The sequence below is a fragment of the Aquarana catesbeiana genome, linkage group LG05 (assembly GCF_042186555.1).
Source record: "Aquarana catesbeiana isolate 2022-GZ linkage group LG05, ASM4218655v1, whole genome shotgun sequence".
NCBI classification, from domain to species: domain Eukaryota; kingdom Metazoa; phylum Chordata; class Amphibia; order Anura; family Ranidae; genus Aquarana; species Aquarana catesbeiana.
In genome coordinates, this window is record NC_133328.1 from 73872342 (window position 1) to 73890739 (window position 18398).

The 18398-nt window shown below is 43.3% G+C and overlaps 1 protein-coding gene across 1 annotated transcript in view; it reads left to right on the forward strand.

Annotated features, from left to right (window-relative positions):
• The window catches only part of CCNY (cyclin Y), a 195573-nt gene that overhangs the window by 149192 nt on the left and 27983 nt on the right, over positions 1-18398 (forward strand). The window contains exons 4-5 of the mRNA XM_073629888.1: positions 10898-10998; positions 13522-13557. Of these exons, the coding sequence (XP_073485989.1) occupies positions 10898-10998; positions 13522-13557 (137 nt within the window). The remainder of the gene's footprint in view (positions 1-10897; positions 10999-13521; positions 13558-18398) is intronic.

The window sequence follows — 18398 nt, forward strand, 5'->3', positions numbered from 1 at the left end:
TTACAGGCAGCAGGAGGGGGCGCTCCCACCGCCCACCGGTGCTTCTCCCAACTCACCCGTGCAATAGGTGAGCCAGAGAATAAATCTACCACCGGCGGAAGTTAGCCATAGAGATTTCTGAGGGACAGATGGTCCCCAGTCATCTCTATGACCCTCGGAGGCCCGGGCGTGACGTTATGACATCACGTCCGGGCCGGCGGAAGTAAACAAAGCCGAGGACACGGCGAGGAGAAATGTGGGGTCTTATTGACCTCACATCTCTCCATAAAGAGGACCTATCATGCACTATTCCTATTACAAGGGATGTTTACATTCCTTGTAATAGGAAAAAAAGTGATTAAAATTATTTTTTTTTTAAAAAGAAAGTGTAAAAATAAAAGTAAAATAAAGAATTAAAAAAAAAAGCGCCCCCGTCCCCGCGTGCTCACACACAGAAGCGAACGCATACATAAGTCGGTTAAACAGCGTTCAAATCATACATGTGAGGTATTGCTGCATGCGTTAGAGTAAAAGCAACAATTCTAGCCCAAGATCTCCTCTGTAACCCTAAATATGTAACCTGTAAAAAATTTTAAAGCGTCGCCTATGGAGATTTTTAAGTACTGAAGTTTGGCGCCATTCCATGAGTGTGCGCAATTTTAAAGCATGATATGTTGGGTATCACGGATGGGACAAGAAAGGGGCTGTCTGCTTCTTCTGTGACCATTTCTGGATGGATCAGACAGATGATGACTCTGGCCTATTCTGTCAGGGATCGTGTTCCTCCTTTCCCTGTTACGGCGCATTCTTCTCGGGCGCTTAGTGCTTGGGCCTTTCATCATCAGGCGTCCGTTGCACAAGTTTGCAAGGCGGCCACTTGGTCGTTGGTGTACACTTTCACAACGGTCTATGAAGTGGATGTGTTGCATCTGCGGATGCCTCTGTTGGCTGCAAGGTGTTGCAGGTGGCTGTTTAGAGGCTCTATTCCCTCTTGAAGGGGTATTGTTCAGGTTGGGCTCCAGTTTGTTCTGTTTTGAGCTCCTGTTACCTGGTTGGCTCTTGTGTGTGCCACTGCTTTGGGACGTCCCTATGGTTCTGAATAATGGAGCACTGTGTCTGTCAATAAACGAAAGAGAAAATGGGATTTTTTACTTTCCGTAAAATCCATTTCAGTTCATTGACAGACACAGCACCCACCCCTCTAAGGAGTTTTGATGCTTCTGACACTGCTTGTTACTAAACTGAAGGCCTATAGCAGAGAGGGGGGTGTATATCACCTAGGACTGCCCATGGGCGTAGCCAAGTCTTTTTTTGTGCCTAGTGTCCTACCCCTGTAGGGGGCGATATAACCCATTGGTTAGGAATAATGGAGCGCTGTGTCTGTCAATGAACTCAGAGAAATGGATTTTATGGTAAGTCAAAAATCCAGTTTTTTCTCCTTCATTGATGTGCACTGATGAGGCTGCACTGATGGGCACTGATAGGTGCACTGATGGGCACTAGTAGGTGACAATGATAGGTGGCACTGGTAGGTGACACTGATAGGCAGCACTGATGCAGAGGCACTGATTGGCAGCACTGATCGTCACTGATATTTGGCACTGGTGGGCATTGATAGGTGGCACTGATAGGCAGCACTGATTTTCACTGGTAGGTGGCACTGGTGGGCACGGGATGGGGCGGTGGTGGCTCTCCGTGTTTGGGACTAATGTCCCTCTGACAGAAGCCGGTGATCGGGTTTTTTTTACTCCTCGCGCTGTTAGCGTGAGGAAAAAAATTGCCAATTGCCAGCTCTGTTTACATCACGTGATCAGCTGTCATTGGCTGACAACTGATCACATGGTAAGGGGTCGGGATCGGCCCCTTACTCCGATGTGTGATCAGCTGAGTCTCAGACTCGCTCACCACAGAGCATGCAGGCAGCTCATGCACGGGAGGACATACATGGACGCCCTCCTAGCAATTTAGGCCCGCGCTGTAGCCGTCTTTTGGCTATAGCGTGGGCGTGAAGGGGTTAAAGCAGTATTAAACCCAAAAGCAAACTGTTATTATATTGCAGCTTACCAATCCTTAGATGTGATGGCTGCATTCATTTTCTTTTTTTAGGCTGGCTTTCTTCTATTTTTATCTGGTAATTCAGCCAGTAAGTCTGTTTTTCAAAAGCTCTCCAGCAGAATGTTTTCATTAACAGAGATGGGACAAACCATTTAAAACTGATAGGGGTGCTTACAATGATCAGTTATTCTTGATTTATGTAAAACCTTTATCCCAAAGGGAAAAAAACTACTTCTTAAGTATTACCTGGAGTTTGGCTTATATTTATTAGTGTATTTAAACCTGCTAGGGTATCTCCCTCCAGACTGGCAATGCTGCTGCCTGCTGGGCCCCTGTGCTCCTTCATCCAGAGTGGAGGCACTCTGATACAGGAGGGGTGTTACTGGCCAGATAATCAGTTGAAAACAAAGGGAAAAACTAAAAACAGAAAACTAATGCAGACGTCACATCTAATGATTGGTAAGCTGCAATAAATTACATTTTTGGTTTTGGGTTTTAATACCACTTTTATTTCCACTTAGAGAAGTATATAAAGATCCTTAAACTGTGTTTTAAAATTCAAAAGGAGTTGATATTAGTGCGTATGCTGCCGAGCATCTACAGCGATCAGCTTTTCCACAGCAAAGGCAATGAATGGCGGACGCACTAAATGAAGGTCAGATACAGAGGGCACATCTTTCATTTCCCAATACACTGAGATGAATGGCTCTGAGCTCCCTTATTAACCCCTGTCACGGCTGCTAAAAAATATACTGTTTTCATGGCAGTAAACATTGATGATAAGACTTCCACTGAAAGGAATTTGTAAGTATTTTTATGTAGAAATACAGATATGACTAGCTCATAAGAATAAATGTTGCCGTGTCATTAAAGCCTAACTGCAGGTTATTTCCGCACCCTCACCACTTTCAACTGGGGGCCTTCCCAGCAGTATACAAGTGAGAGACAGAATAACAACAAAAATATCCAGAAAAATGCATTTCAAAAAAGTTAGAAATTGATTTGCATTTTAACGAGTGAAATAAGTATTTGATCCCATACAGGTAACAAGCTGAGATTAGGAGTACTCTCTTAAAGGGAGTGCTTCTAATCTCAGCTTGTTACCTGTATAAAAGACCCCTGTCCATAGAAGCAATCAATCAGATTCCAATCTCTCCACCATGGCCAAAACCAAAGAGCTGTCCAAGCATGTCAGGGACAAGATTGTAGACCTACACAAGGCTGAAATGGGCTACAAGACCAAGCAGCTTGGTGAGAGGGTGACAACAGTTGGTACGATTATTTGCAAATGAAAGAAGCACAAAATAACCATCAATCTCCCTCGGTCTGGGGTTCCATGCAAGATCTCACCTTGTGGAGTTTCAATGATCATGAGAATGGTGAGGAATCAGCCCAGAACTACATGGGAGAATCTTGTCAATGATCTCAAGGCAGCTGGGAAGGACTGAAATCCTGCAGCGCCCACAATGTCCCCCTGCTCAAGAAAGCACATGTACAGCCCGTCTGAAGTTTGCTAATGAACATCTGAATGATTCAGAGGAGAATTGAGTGAAAGTGTTGTGGTCAGATGAGACCAAAATCAAGCTCTTTGGCATCAACTCAACTCACCGTGTTTGGAGGAGGAGGAGGAATGCTGCCTCCTGGAGGTAGAAACATTATGCTTTGGGGGTGTTTTTTTGCTAAGGGGACAGGATAACTTTACCGCTTCAAAGGGATGATGGATGGGGCCATATACCTTCAAATCTTGTGTGAGAACCTCCTTCCCTCAGCCAGGGCATTGAAAATTGCTAGTGGATGGGTATTCCAGCATGACAACGATCCAAAACACATGGAGAGGCCTAAGGAGAAGCACATTAAGATCCTGGAGTGGCCTAGCCAGTCTCCATACCTTAAACTCACAGATAATATGTGGAGGGAGCTGAAGGTTGAAGTTACCAAACGTCAGCCTCAAAACCTTAATGACTTGTAGAGGATCTGCAAAGAGGAGAGGAACCAAATTACTCCTGAGATGTGTGCAAACCTGGTGGCCAACTAAAAGAAATGTCTGACCTCTGTGATTGCCAACAAGGGTTTTGCCACCAAGTACTAAGTCATGTTTTGCAAAGAGGTCAAATACTTATTTCACTCATTAAAAATGCAAATCAATTTATAACTTTTTTGAAATGTGTTTTTCTGGATATTTTTGTTGTTATTCTGTTACTGTTAAAAATAAACCGAAAAATGTATAGACTGTTTATTTCTTTGTCAGTGGGCAAACGTACAAAATCAGCAAGGGATCAAATACTCTTTTCCCTCAGTGTGTGTGTGTGTATATATAAATTATAAATGCAACACTTTTGTGTGTGCCCCTATTTATCATGAGCTGAACTCAAAGATCTACAACTTTTTCTATGTACACAAAAGGCCTATTTCTCTCAAATATTCTTCACAAATCTGTCTAGGCCCTGGTTCACATTGATGCTACTTCACTTGAAGTAGCGCGATTTCAAAGTAGCAAGGTCAGCACAATTTCAGGTGCTACTTGATAGACATCTGTGTGGCTTCATGCACAGATGTCTATTGAAGTCGCACCTGAAATCGGCAAAAGTAGTCCAGGAACTACTTTTGCAAATCGGTGCGGCGCTGCAAAATCAATGCCACACCGATTGGAACAGTGTCATTGCCTTCAATAGGCTGCGATCTCTCTCAAATCGCATGACAATCCCTCTAATGTGAATCTAGGCTAAATCTGTGTTAGTGAGCACTTCTCCTTTGCCAAGATAATCCATCCACCTCACAGGTGTGGCATATCAAGATGCTGATTAGACAGCATGATTATTGCACAGGTGTGCCTTAGACTGACCACAATAAAAGGCCACTATAAAATGTGCATTTTAATTGTACTGGGGGGGGTTCGAAAACCAGTCAGTATCTGGAGTGACCACATTTTGTCTCATGCAGTGCAGCACATCTCCTTCGCACAGAGTTGATCAGGTTGTTGATTGTGGCCTGTGGAATTTTGGTCCATTCCTTTTCAATGGTTGTGCGAAGTTGCTGGATATTGTCAGGAACCGGAACACGCTGTCGTATACGCCGATCCAGAGCATCCCAAACATGCTCAATGGGTGACATGTCTGGTGAGTATGCTGGCCATGCAAGAACTGGGATGTTTTCAGCTTCCAGGAATTGTATACAGATCCTTGGAACATGGGGCCGTGCATTATCATGTTGCAACATGAGGTGATGGTCGTGGATGAATGGTACAACAATGGGCCTCAGGATCTCGTCACGGTATCTCTGTGCATTCAAAATGTCATCAATAAAATGCACCTGTGTTCATTGTTCATAGCATACACCTGCCCATACCATAACCCCACCGCCACCATGGGCCACTCGATACACAACGTTGACATCAGCAAACAGCTCACCCACACAACGCCATACATGCTGTCTGCCATCTGCCCTGTACAGTGGAAACTGGGATTCATCCGTGAAGAGAACAACTCTCCAAAGTGCCAGATGCCATCGAATGTGAGCATTTGCCCACTCAATTCGGTTACGATGACGAACTGCAGTCAGGTTAAGACCCCGATGAGAACTACAAGCATCCAGATGAGCTTCCCTGATGATTTCTGACAGTTTGTGCAGAAAGTCTTTGGTTATGTAAACCGATTGTTGCAGCAGCTGTCTGAGTGGCTGGTCTCAGATGATCTTGGAGGTGAAGATGCTGGATGTGGAGGTCCTGGGCTGGTGTGGTTACATGTGGTCTGCGGTTGTGAGGCCGGTTGAATGTACTATCAAATTCTCTGAAACGGCTTATGGTAGAGAAATGAACATTCAATTCAGGGGCAACAGCTCTGGTGGACATTCTTGCAGTCAGCATGCCAATTGCACGCTCCCTCAAAACTTTTGACATCTGTGGCATTGTCCTGTGTGATAAAACTGCACATTTTAGAGTGGCCTTTTATTGTGGCCAGCCTAAGGCACACCTGTGCAATAATCGTGCTGTCTAATCAGTATCTTGATATGCCACACCTGTGAGGTGGATGGATTATCTCGGCAAAGGAGAAGTGCTCACTAACACAGATTTAGACAGATTTGTGAAGAATATTTGAGAGAAATATGCCTTTTGTGTACATAGAAAAAGTTGTAGATCTTTGAGTTCAGCTCATGATAAATAGGGGCAAACACAAAAGTGTTGTGTTTATAATTTTGCTAAGTGTATATATATGTATATTTTTTTAATGCCCCCTTTTTCCAAAGTCTTCAGACCAAATGTAGGCTGCCGTGATGGTGCCACCATAGAGGTGGGCCCATTATTCTCTGCACTGACAGGATCTTCTCAGTCTTCGGAACTGCGTGGCATTGGGTGTCATTCATCCTAGAAGACTGAGGACATCTTGTGGTGAACACAGAGTACTGCGGGGTGCATATTAGAGACTGAGCTGTTTTGTTTTTGTTTGTTTTTTCCTGCGGTTGAAAAAAACAATTAGTATAGGGTTTCTCTGCTTCACAGTGATTGTGTTTTACTTCTCTTAACCACTTAAGAACCAGCCTCGTTTTGGATTTTAGGTGTTTAAAACATTTTTTTTTGCTAGAAAATTACTTAGAACCCCCAGACATTATATATGGTTTTTTTTCTAACACCCTAGAGAATAAAATGGCGGTCATTGCAATACTTTTTTTTTTTGCACCGTATTTGTGCAGCGGTCTTATAAGCGCACTTTTGTTTGGAAAAAATTCACTTTTTTGAATAAAAAAAATAAGACAACAGTAAAGTTAGCCCAATTTTTTTTTATATTGTGAAATATAATGTTACGCCGAGTAAATTGATACCCAACATGTCACACTTCAAAATTGCGCCCGCTCGTGGAATGGCGTCAAACTTTTACCCTCAATAATCTCCATAGGTGACGTTTAAAAAATTCTAAAGGTTGCATGTTTTGCGTTACAGAGGAGGTCTAGGGCTAGAATTATTGCTCTCGCTCTACCGGTCGTGGCGATACCTCACGTATGGTTTGACCACCGTTTTCATATGCGGGCGCTACTCGCGTATGCGTTCGCTTCTGCACGCGAGCTCGTCGGGACGGGGGGGTTTTAAAAAAAAAATATATTTTTATTATTTATTTTACATTATTTTATTTATTTTTACACTGTTTAAAAAAAAAAAAAAAATTGTGTCACTTTTATTCCTATTACAAGGAATGTAAACATCCCTTGTAATAGAAAAAAGCATGGCAGGACCTCTTAAATACGAGATCTGGGGTCAAAAAGACCTCAGATCTCATATTTACACTAAAATGCAATAATAAAAAAATAAAAAAAAGTAATTTAAAAAAATGACATTGAAAAAAATATGCTTTTAAGAGGCGTGGGTGGATGTGACGTTTTGACGTCGCTTCTGCCCAGCAGTGTCATGGAGACGAGTGGGCACCATCTTAGCCTCACTCGTCTCCAGGCACAGGAGGGGGACGGACACCATCGCCTCTGCCGCTACCGACGGCTCCGGTAAGCGGCGGAGGGCACCGGATTGCGGCGGGAGGGGGGGCCCCTCTCCCGCCACCGATAAGTGATCTCGTGGCGAATCCACTGCAGGGACCACTTTTATCTGAAAGCTGACCGCCGCACGAAAATGGGGATACCGGGGTTATGGCAGCTAGCTGCTGCCATAACAACGATATCCCCCTTCAAAGTTTGGACGTACATCGGCGTGCGGCGGTCCGGAAGTGGTTAATATCTTACTGCAAGTCTATTTGCAGAAAACAAGCTTGTGCTGAAAGTAATATGTAGACTGCCAAGGCCTGACCTCCTTCTAAAAATGCTATGGGGGAGATTTACTCAGAATCTGGTAGCCAATCAGCTTCTAAATTTAGCGTGTTCAAGTAGATTTTGACAGTAAAACCTGGAAGATGATTGGTTCCTATGCAGAGCTGCACCAGTTTTTGCACTCTCCAGTTTTAGTACATAACCCCCGATGTCTGGTTGCTTCTTGCTTCAGTGTTTTCTGTCTCACTGTCCTATAAGAAGAAAAAACAGCAAGTCAAATCCCTTGTTTTACATACTTCTCCAGGATTAGTAATGAATAAACTATTTTAAAGCCATTGAAAAAGCAAGGTAGGCATATGATAGCACTGGACCAGTATGGGTAGAGGTTCATTTAAATGCATTATGCTTAAAGCAGTTCTGCACTCTAGAAAAAAAACTTAAAATAAAAGTGAGCAGCTACAAATACTGTATTTATTGACTTGTAATAAAAGAACACTTACCTGTCCAGCACCGTTTTCACCTGGGCTAGTTCTTCACTAGTCTTCAGGTCCCGGGGCTGGAATCTTGCACTCCTTCCATGGGCCCTGGCTGTGCACGAGCAACAGTCCTATAGTGGTGAAATGACCCCTTAATACATAAATGAATAAGGGAACTTTTTAAACGTTAATATTATCACTAAATACTTAGAACCTGCTTCCACTACACCCTGACTGTGGACATCTACACATTTCACATATATTTTAAGGCTCTCAGCCTGATTTGCTTAGCTCTGTCTCATGGCCAGCTCACTCCTGTGTAATGCATAATAGATCATTTTCTGCCTCCTGGTGTGATTGTGTCATTTCACGAGGCACCTTTTTTTCCTGTGTTTTTTTTCATGTGTTGGGGCAGCATTAAGCCCATTTTACACATGCGGAATGTTCATTTCATCAGTTCGGTCACATTTAAAAAAAAAAATGATGAAATTTACATCAGTTTTTCTTCCTTTTTTACATCAGTTTTTACATCCACCAGCTAGAGTCCTTAAAGCGGAACTTCACCTAAAAGGGGATGTTCTGCTCTTCCTCCTCCTACCCCCTTCTCATTTACAATTGACACATTTTTTTTTTGAGGGGGGGGTACCTGATTTTGACAGGTACTCACTCTCCCACTTTCGGTCAGATCGCCATGGCGATCTGAACGTACGCTTGGCCCTCCCTCACAGGTCTCCGAAGACTGTGGGACCAATTCCCAAGCGCAGCGGGGCTCGCGCACGCGCAGTTGGAAGCCGGCTGTAGATCCGCAAGCCTTTACTGCCGGTTTCCCTTAGGGAAGATGCCTACGCCTGAAGCCGACTGAAGAATCGGCTCGGGTGACACAGATCCTAGAAGACTATGGGACCGATCACATGGCACATGCACGGTTGAAAGCTGGTTGTGAAGCCTCAAGACTTCACTGCCAGTTTTCCTTAGTGAAGATGCTGGTGCCAACATCCGAAGCTGATTGAAGAAGCGGCTCCGGTGTGGACATCGCTGGATCCGGGGGCAGGTAAGTGTCTCTATATTAAAAGTCAGCAGCTACAGTATTTGTAGCTGCTGACTCTCAATTTTTTGGAAGGAGACTGGAGCTCCTCTTCAACCACATGCCAACTGTATACTGTACATATACGGCAGCAAGGCGGCTCTCCTGTGCAGGATCACATACCTAGTACGTGAGCTACCTGCCCCGGGGAAGAGAGCGCTCCCACCGCCTCGGCTGTGCTGCGATTTGCTGCAGCACAAACAATTTAGTGGGTGCCAGCTGCTGATTGGTCGCCACCACCTGGCAATCGGCTTCAGACATTACCAAAGAGAGCCTTGTGTAGGTAAACAAACAGAGGGCTCTCTTCTGGCAGCAGCAATGTGCTGTTTTTTTCTTCCTGCAGGATCTAAAAAACAGCATATTGCTTAGTAAAAACAGCACACGCAGGTACACATGTTGGCCACACATTTAACTCCTTGATTGCCCCGATGCTAACCCCTTCCCTGCCAGTCTCATTAGTACAGTGACAGTGCATATTTTTAGCACTGATCACTTTATTGGTGTCACTGGTTCATAAAAAAGTGTCAGGTGTCCGATTTGTCCACTGCAATATCGCAGTCCCACTGTAAGTCGCTGATCGCTGCCATTGCTAGTAAAAATAAATAAATAAAAATTCCATAAATATATACACCATCGTTTTTGGACACTATAACTTTTGCGCAAACCAATCAATATACGCATATTGGGATTTTTTTACCAATAATATGTAGCAGAATACATTTCGACCTAAACTGATGAAGAAATAAGATTTTTTTTTACATTTCTTTTTTATTGGATGTGTTTTATAGCAGAAAATAAAAAATATTGTTTTTTTTTTTTTCAAAATTGTCAGATTTTTTTGTTTATAGTTCAAAAAATAAAAACGGCAGAGGTGATCAAAGACCACCAAAAGAAAGCTCTATATGTGGGGGAAAAAAAAAAAGGACATAAATGTTATTTGGGTACAGCCTCACACGACTGCGTAATTGTCAGTTAAAATCACGGAGTGCCGTATCGCAAACAAAGGCCCTGGTCATGAAGGGGGGTAAAACCTTCTGGAGGTCAAGTGGTTGACCACTTGATTCTTGGAGCCATTTTTTCATGCAAAAATGGACCGCTTGTCCTTTTACATCTGCTTTACATTTGATCTGTTTTTTTTAACTGAAGAAAAATAGGGCTTCGATTCTCTCAAATAAACGGATGCTGACGGAAGCAGACGTAAACGGATATAAACGCATGATCATCCGTTTACATCCATTTTTCCATAGAGATGCATTGATATCCATTGTTCATCAGTCAATGGATGGATGAAAAACAGACAAACGGTCTGCATGTGTAAAAGGGGCCGTAGGCTAAAGTGTGCTGTCACAATTCTTGCATTCTCTGTTTTATTCTTGTGTTGAATCTGAAAAAGATACACCTTCCGATTGACTAATGCTGAGCCAGGCGTTTTCTAGTTGTGGCAGGGGAGAAGCTGGGCTGCTGGGGAGATATATTCCACTATCCGTAAATTGATACATTGTGGATTTGACGTAATGTTTGCTTCTTTTCATTGAACATCCTTTGTCTTTCTCTATAGCATCCTCCTGGACAGTTGAGAAGAAAGTACAGCTCTTGTTCTACTATTTACCTTGATGACAGCACAGTCAGCCAACCTAACCTCAAGTATACCATTAAATGGTAAGTCTGCCCCTTTTTCCTAATGTTGACTGACTGGATGATACCATAATATGCCATTGATCGATGAAACAAGTGATGGAAGAGGCCATGATGGTAGATGGAGCTTTTTATTGAAATAGAATTGTACTCTAGTAGAGATGTGGGATGTAGGGGTCCTGGTAGCAGGACATGGCTCTGTACCATGTGTTGGGGACTCCAGATCCCAAGCATGCAGAATTCAAGGTTGTCCCCAGACCCCCTGCTATAGTTTTCTTTAAGCTGCTTGTATTGTGTGAAAAATGTACGCGTCTCATAGATTTATGGTATGAGTGACCACACCAGGGACTATTTATAGTTCCTAGAAGCATTTATTTCTTCTTCCTCCTACACATATGCCTTCCTGTGGAAACAAATGTACATCTAGTTAAAAATATAAAGTGTTACTAAAAAAAACCCCAGTAAAATCAGTCTGTATATACAGTAAAGCATGCTTGTTATTACTCACTATGGAACCTAAGGGGTTAAAGTGGTTGTAAACCCACTTTGAAAAAACAAACAAAAAAAAAACTAACACCTGCAAGACAAAGGCATAATGAGCTAGTATGCATAGCATACTAGCTCATTATGTAATACTCACCTTAGATCGAAGCCCCCGCTGCGGTGCCCGTACACAGCCCCGGCCGGCGACATCACTCCTGGGGGTTACTTCTGGGTATCGCAGCTCCGGCGCTGTGATTGACCGGAGCCGCGATGATGCGTTAACGGCAACTCGCTGAAGCAAACGGCATATATGTGCCATTGCTTCAGTGCGCATGTGTCGATGACGTCGGCACATGCAAATACAGGGGGTATCTCCTAAACCGTGCAGGTTTAGGAGATATCCTGGGTAGCTACAGGTAAGCCTAATTATAGACTTACCTGTAGCAAAAAGTGGTCTGTGAGGGTTTACAAACATTTTAATCATCCACATTGTGTAAAAAGGCTGTTTAATTCTGTCTTCAATGATCCTCTCCATCTTACACTGTTCTTAATCTATCTCCTGATAAGATAGAGCCTTGGGGGCACTCTGCACATGTGCAGTTTGGTGTGTATTGCTATAGAGTTTTTCTTGGGAGGGTGCTCATAGGACAGTCAGAGTAGAATAAAAACTCCTCCTACAAGCTTTAACCAGACACTGATAGAAGTCACAAGACTGCTATATACTGCTCATGAGAAAAGTTATTGAGTGGTTTATATTTACTGAAATAATTGCATTTCCATGTTCTGTGTACTGTGGGAGACCAGATATGGTGAATGCAGGGTCCTGGGTTTAGTAATACTTTAAAGCAGTATTAAACCCAAAGCAAACATTTATTATATTGCAGCTTACCAATTCTTAAATGTGGTGTCTGCATTATTTTTCTCTTTTATGTTTTCTTTCCTTTATTTTCACCTGGTGATCTGGCCAGTAAGTCTCTTGTTGTTCAAAAGAACAAGCTGCCCCGCAAATGTATCAGTTAAGAATGTTGAGACAAACCATAAAGGCCCATTTCACATTTGTGCGACTTGTCCTGCGAATTGGGACTGCAAAGTCACATAACAAGTCCCCCCCCCCCCCTTGATCTCCAATGATAACCATTCATATATGTGCGACTTCAAGTCATGCCGACTTTAAAGTAGCCCCTGTACTACTTTGGTTCGACTTTCATGCGAGTTGAGGTCCATAGACCTCAAGTTTACACAGGCATTCCCTGAAATCACTGCAAAATCGTGGTAAAATTAAGTCGCGGCAGTCTGAAAGGGGCCTAACCACTGATGGGGATGCTTACAATTTAATTTATTTATGTAAGACTCTTATCCCAGTGCTTTTTTGAAAAGTAGTACATGCATTACTTTTAGTGCGATCCAGTGCCGTTTCAGCCGATTTAAATGAATTGGCTGAAAATCGCACTGCACTGAACCACACGGGAACACGTTCCTATGAAATTCAGGTGTGAACCTGCCCTTCTTGAGACACAATAATCTAAGAGAGAAGAGTGTTTATTATTATTATTATTATACAGTATTTATATAGCGCCAACAGTTTACGTAGCGCTTTACAACATGAGGGCAGACAGTACAAATACAATACATTTTAATACAGTAGGAATCAGAGGGCCCTGCTCCTTAGAGCTTACAATCTAAGAGTTTATTACTACATTATTATTATTATTATACAGGATTTATATAGGGCCAACAGTTTGCGCTGCACTTTACAACATGAGGACAGACAGTACAGTTATAATACAATTCAATACAGGAGGGATCAGAGGGCCCTGCTCGTTAGATCTTACAATCTAAAAGGGAAGATCAAATGATATAAAAGGTAAAAAACAGTGGGGGGATGAGCTGATGGAGATAATAAATGTACAGTGGTTAGGCGGGGGAAGGATAGGCTTCTCTAAAGAGAAGGGTTTTCAGGGACCGCCTAAAAGTGGATGGATCCGGACCGGGATCTACATTTTATCATGTCATTTATTGATTGTTCTGTTTAAGAAAGTTAAAGCGCACATTTTTCTTTTACAGCGTAGCCCTTGCTGTATACTACCACATAAAAAACAGGTACGTTACTAAAAAACTTTTAAAGTCAAAGTATACATTTCTGAGTGTTTCTGCCTGTATTATCTCTGCATGATATTGTTCACTTCTTAAGTTATATTTTACTGTTTCTTTATTTGCCTTTTACATTTTGTGCCCTTATGATCCCCTTCCAGTTTTCCCAATATTACTGGTTCCCATGGATGATCTGTACTGGTTACAATGGGTGTAGCAGATGGTTATCTGCAACCTTGCTGTTCTGACATCATCGTCATCATCAGAAAAGCCGGTTTTGTAGGCAATGCAATATGTACTGGAAGTTGTAGGGGAGGAGAAATAAGCTCCATCACATAGTTGGCAAACTGCTGCACATTTTTTGGCTTGTTCACAGCAGCGGCCACTTTGTACCAAGGCCACTGGTGGGTGCTGGGAAGGAAGCCATGCTGGTGCTTTCTAATGACTCAGCTCACTATTTTTTCTTTTTTTTTTTACTTTATTAAAATGTCACATAGGAGTTGATTTACTAAAACTGGAGAGTGCATAATCTGGTGCAGTTGTACATGGTAGCCAATCAGCTTCTAACTTCACCTTGTTCAATGAAGCTTTGACAAAAAACCTGGAAGCTGATTGGCTATAATGCACAGCTGCACCAGATTTTGCACTCTCCAGTTTTAGTAAATCAATCCCAAAATGACATTTCAGTTATCTTTATTCACTGCAGTGCGTTGTGATGCGGTGTAGTACTTCCCAACATGCCATGCTGAATAAAGTACAGCATGTCCTATTGGTGCGCACACCACTTCAAATGAACTCATAGGATTCAAGGCAGATTGCCTTGCCTTTGCATTGTGCCTGTGTATGAAAACACTGTGCAGTGTAGGCTGTTGTGAATGAACTCTCTGAGCGTTCTCTGTCTTGGTAACTTACTTCTAAAAATGCTAAATGCCTGGTTGTGTCTGAGTTTAGTATTTTTAAATCAAAGTCCAGGAACAAGCATGCCAAGTGTCAGAAAATTGTCAGAACTATTATTACTATTTTTTTTATTGGTCAGTGACTCAGACAACAAGTCAGAGCATCACAATGACAGCCAGAGAAATAACATTCCTAACCACCTCAATATCGGGCACTTTCACCCTCTTCCTGCCCAGACCAATTTTCAGCTTCCAGCGCTCTCACACTTTGAATGACAATTGCGCGGTCATACAACACTGTACCCAAATGAAATTTTTATCATTTTTTTTCCCCACAAATAGAGCTTTCTTTTGGTGGTATTTAATCACCGCTGGGTTTTTTACTTTTTGCTAAACAAATAAAAAAAGACAAAACATTTTGAAACAAAAAAAGTTTTTCTTTGTTTCTGTTATAAAATTTTGTAAATAAATAATTTTTCCCCTTCACTGACCAGCACTGCTGAGGCTGCATTGATGGGCACTGATGAGGTGGCACTGATGATGAGGTACTGATAGGCGGCACTGATGGGCGGCACTGAGGGTCAATGATGGACACTGATAGGTGATAAGCATTACTGATGGGCACTGATTGCCATCTCTGGTGGGCACTGATTGGCATCCCTGAAATGGGCATTGATTGGCATCCCTGGTGGGCATGGGTTTGCATCCCTGGTGGGCACGGGTTGGCACTTGTGGGCATCCCTAAAGGGCCCGCATTGATAATCGACGCGCTGATTATCAGCGCAGACCCCCCTGTCAGGGGAGCCGCTGTTCGGCTCCCCTCTACTCGCGCCTTGTCAGCGCGAATAGAGGAAAATCCAATAAATGGCACTTCCTTGTTACCATGTGATCAGCTGTGATTGGACACAGCTGATCACATGGTAAAGAGCCTACGTCATAGGCTCTTTACCAAATTCAGAGATGTGGTTTGTAAGGTCCCTTTCACACTGGGGCGGGGGCGGCGGCGGCGGTAAAGCGCCGCTATTGTAAGCGGCGCTTTACCGTCAGTAATCCCGGTAAAACCACCCCGCTAGTGGCCGAGAAAGGGTTAAAAACCACCGCAAAGCGCCTCTGCAGAGACACTTTGCTGGCGGTATAGCCACGCTGTCCCATTGATTTCAATGGGCAGGAGTGGTGAAGGAGCAGTGTATACTCCACTCCTTCCCCGCTCTGAAGATGCTGCTAGCAGGACTTTTTTTACCGTCCTGCTAGCGCACTGCTCCAGTGTGAAAGCCCTCGGGGCTTTCACACTGGAGAGACAGCAGCGGCTGTTTCAGGTTAGTTTGCAGGCGCTATTATTAGCGCAATAGCGCCTGCAAACCGCCCCAGTGCGAAAGGGCCCTTACAGCGACACACCGCACTACAGAACGGCACGCGTGAGCGGCTTATCCTGTTCCAGATCATATGACGTCCAGTCAGGATAACTGATTCCTTGCTGCGCCCGTCATTCTGCATACGAATTCTAAGTATGGTATATTTTTATATAGTTGCATTAGTCCAGCTTGGACCAATGTAACTATGCAAATACCACACCTGGCCAATGCCCCTGCAAGCCGGAAACCACAGAAATAGACACTGCTACTCTCCAGTGATGTCCACTTGCCCGGGTCCCGTGCCAAGTGGCTGGCCTTACTGCATTTTGAACACAGGAGGTCGGCTGCTCAGCACAGGTGCCATTCAAAGAATGCTTTACATTTTCTGAATGAACTACTGGACTTAAAGCCCAACTCCAGGCAACACTTGCAGTGTTGGCAAAGTGCTCATTTTGTCCAGAGAAGAGAAGAAATTCTTATATTCACCTGATCCTCCACTCCAGAGGCAAACTGCGCTTCCCAGGATCCAGCAGTGGACTCACATCCAGATCTGGGCTATGGAAGCCGCTCTGGGCTTGATGACGTCAGGACTGAAGACTGCTAGAATGTGGGGAGTGCAGGGGGATCAGGTAAGTATATCTCCCTTTATCTCTTCCCTAGACAAAAAAAAGCAGTTAACCCTTGCAGTGAGGTTGCGCCTTTTTTTTTTTTTTTTTTTTTTTGCCCAGAGTTCAACTTTAAGCTTCCATACAGTGCGTATTTTGGCCGGTTTATTGTTATTGGATAAAGCGGCTGAAATTGATGTGGGTGGCACCATCAGCCCCCTCCTGCCCTCTACCCTCCCTTAATTAAAAAATTGAGGGTTACAAAATGTTGTCTGCAGCCCCACCCTGATTAAATGTTTAGTTGTAAATGGAGTTCTGTTATATCTATACTTCCGCTCTGCATCAGATGGGATTAGAAGGATGAAAACAAATATATTAACAACCACCGGCTGACAGAAAATGCTCTAAAAGAGCTGTCGGGTTTAATTTAGATAAAAATTCCTCTTGCAGCGTTGGCTTGGCAGCCAGACAGGAAATGTTTTATACAATTTATACTGACATTGGGGAATTCCAATGAAAAGTAAGACATCTGATTGCTGGGCTCCCACAATAAATACAGCTCAGAGCAGCACAAATCTATCTCTACAAACTTACCTAGAACCCTGCTTGTAGAGAAATCCATGCATGGTGCCCAATCCATCCAGTCCCTTTTATGCTTCCAGTGTATTTTGGAAAGCTGAAATCGTTCGAGAAAAATATATTAAAGACGAAGTAAACCCTCTCTAAAAAAAAACAAAAAAAAACAAAACACCCTGCAGGACAAAGGCATAATGAGCTAGTATGCATGCATAGCATACTAGCTCATTATGAATTACTTACCTGAGATCGAAGCCTCCCGAAGTGACCCTCGTTCACCTCCTCCGTCGCCGCCATGATACCCAGAGTGACTTCCGGGTATCGCTGCTCCGGCACTGTGACTGGCCGGAGCAGCGATGACGTCACTCCGGTGCATGCATGCGGGAGCCGTCAGTGACGGCGTGGTCGCCTTCACTAACGGCATGCTCAGCTCGCCTGCGCCATTCGCGCCGTAGACATCGGTGCCCGTTTTTAGGAAAATATCTCCTTAACCATGTAGATTAAGGAGATATTTCTTGCACCTACAGGTAAGCCTTAATCTAGGCTTACCTGTAGGTTAAAGTGGTCTGTAAGGGTTTACAACCACTTTAAGAGCTGGTTCACACCGGGAATTGCACAGGAGCATGCTGTGCATTCCTGTGCGATTCACATGCATTTCTGTGCATGTTCCCATTTTAAATGGGCTAAAATAGCACCGCACCAAAAATAGTGAATGTATTACTTTTGGAAACTCACTGCAACCGCACCGCATGGTACAGGAGAACCAGTGCTAATGTACTGCGTTTGCGACTTGTCTTCGGGGTGTCATTAACATGATATTGAAACCCGCTGCAGATCGCAACTGCAGTGCATTTTAAATGCATTGTGGGTTTCCCACACTGCACTCTGGAGTGAACCGGCCTTAATGGGTCAATCCACCCTAAAGTGATATTTTAGGTAATGCCTGGCGGGGTGAGTCAGCTGCTATCATCTTATATTCACTTAGATACTTCAACCGGCAAATCTCCTAAACATAGTTCCTAACTGTTTCATGTGTTTCCTTTGTGTGTTCCAGCTCCCTTTGTTACATTCTTTGTAATATAAAATCAATAAAAGAAATCCAGTAAAGATGGTAAAACCCCTGTATGATAGCCCCAGCAGGGGTGAAAAACCCAGGAACTCCGCACAGAAATCTTACCAAGTCCCCTAGTGATATAAAAATTTTTCATACTAATATAATGCTGCGCTATCCAAATAAAATTATATGGTAATCGTACAAAATACTGACTACAGTTAAATAGTGTTGGGATATTCCATTCCTATGTAAAAAATCTAGTGAACATAATAATGCAATCTTATGTGATTTTTTACTGCTACAGCGCGACCGCACAACACAGAATCGTGTATATATAGATGATTCTGCACTTCCGGGTATCGGGTGC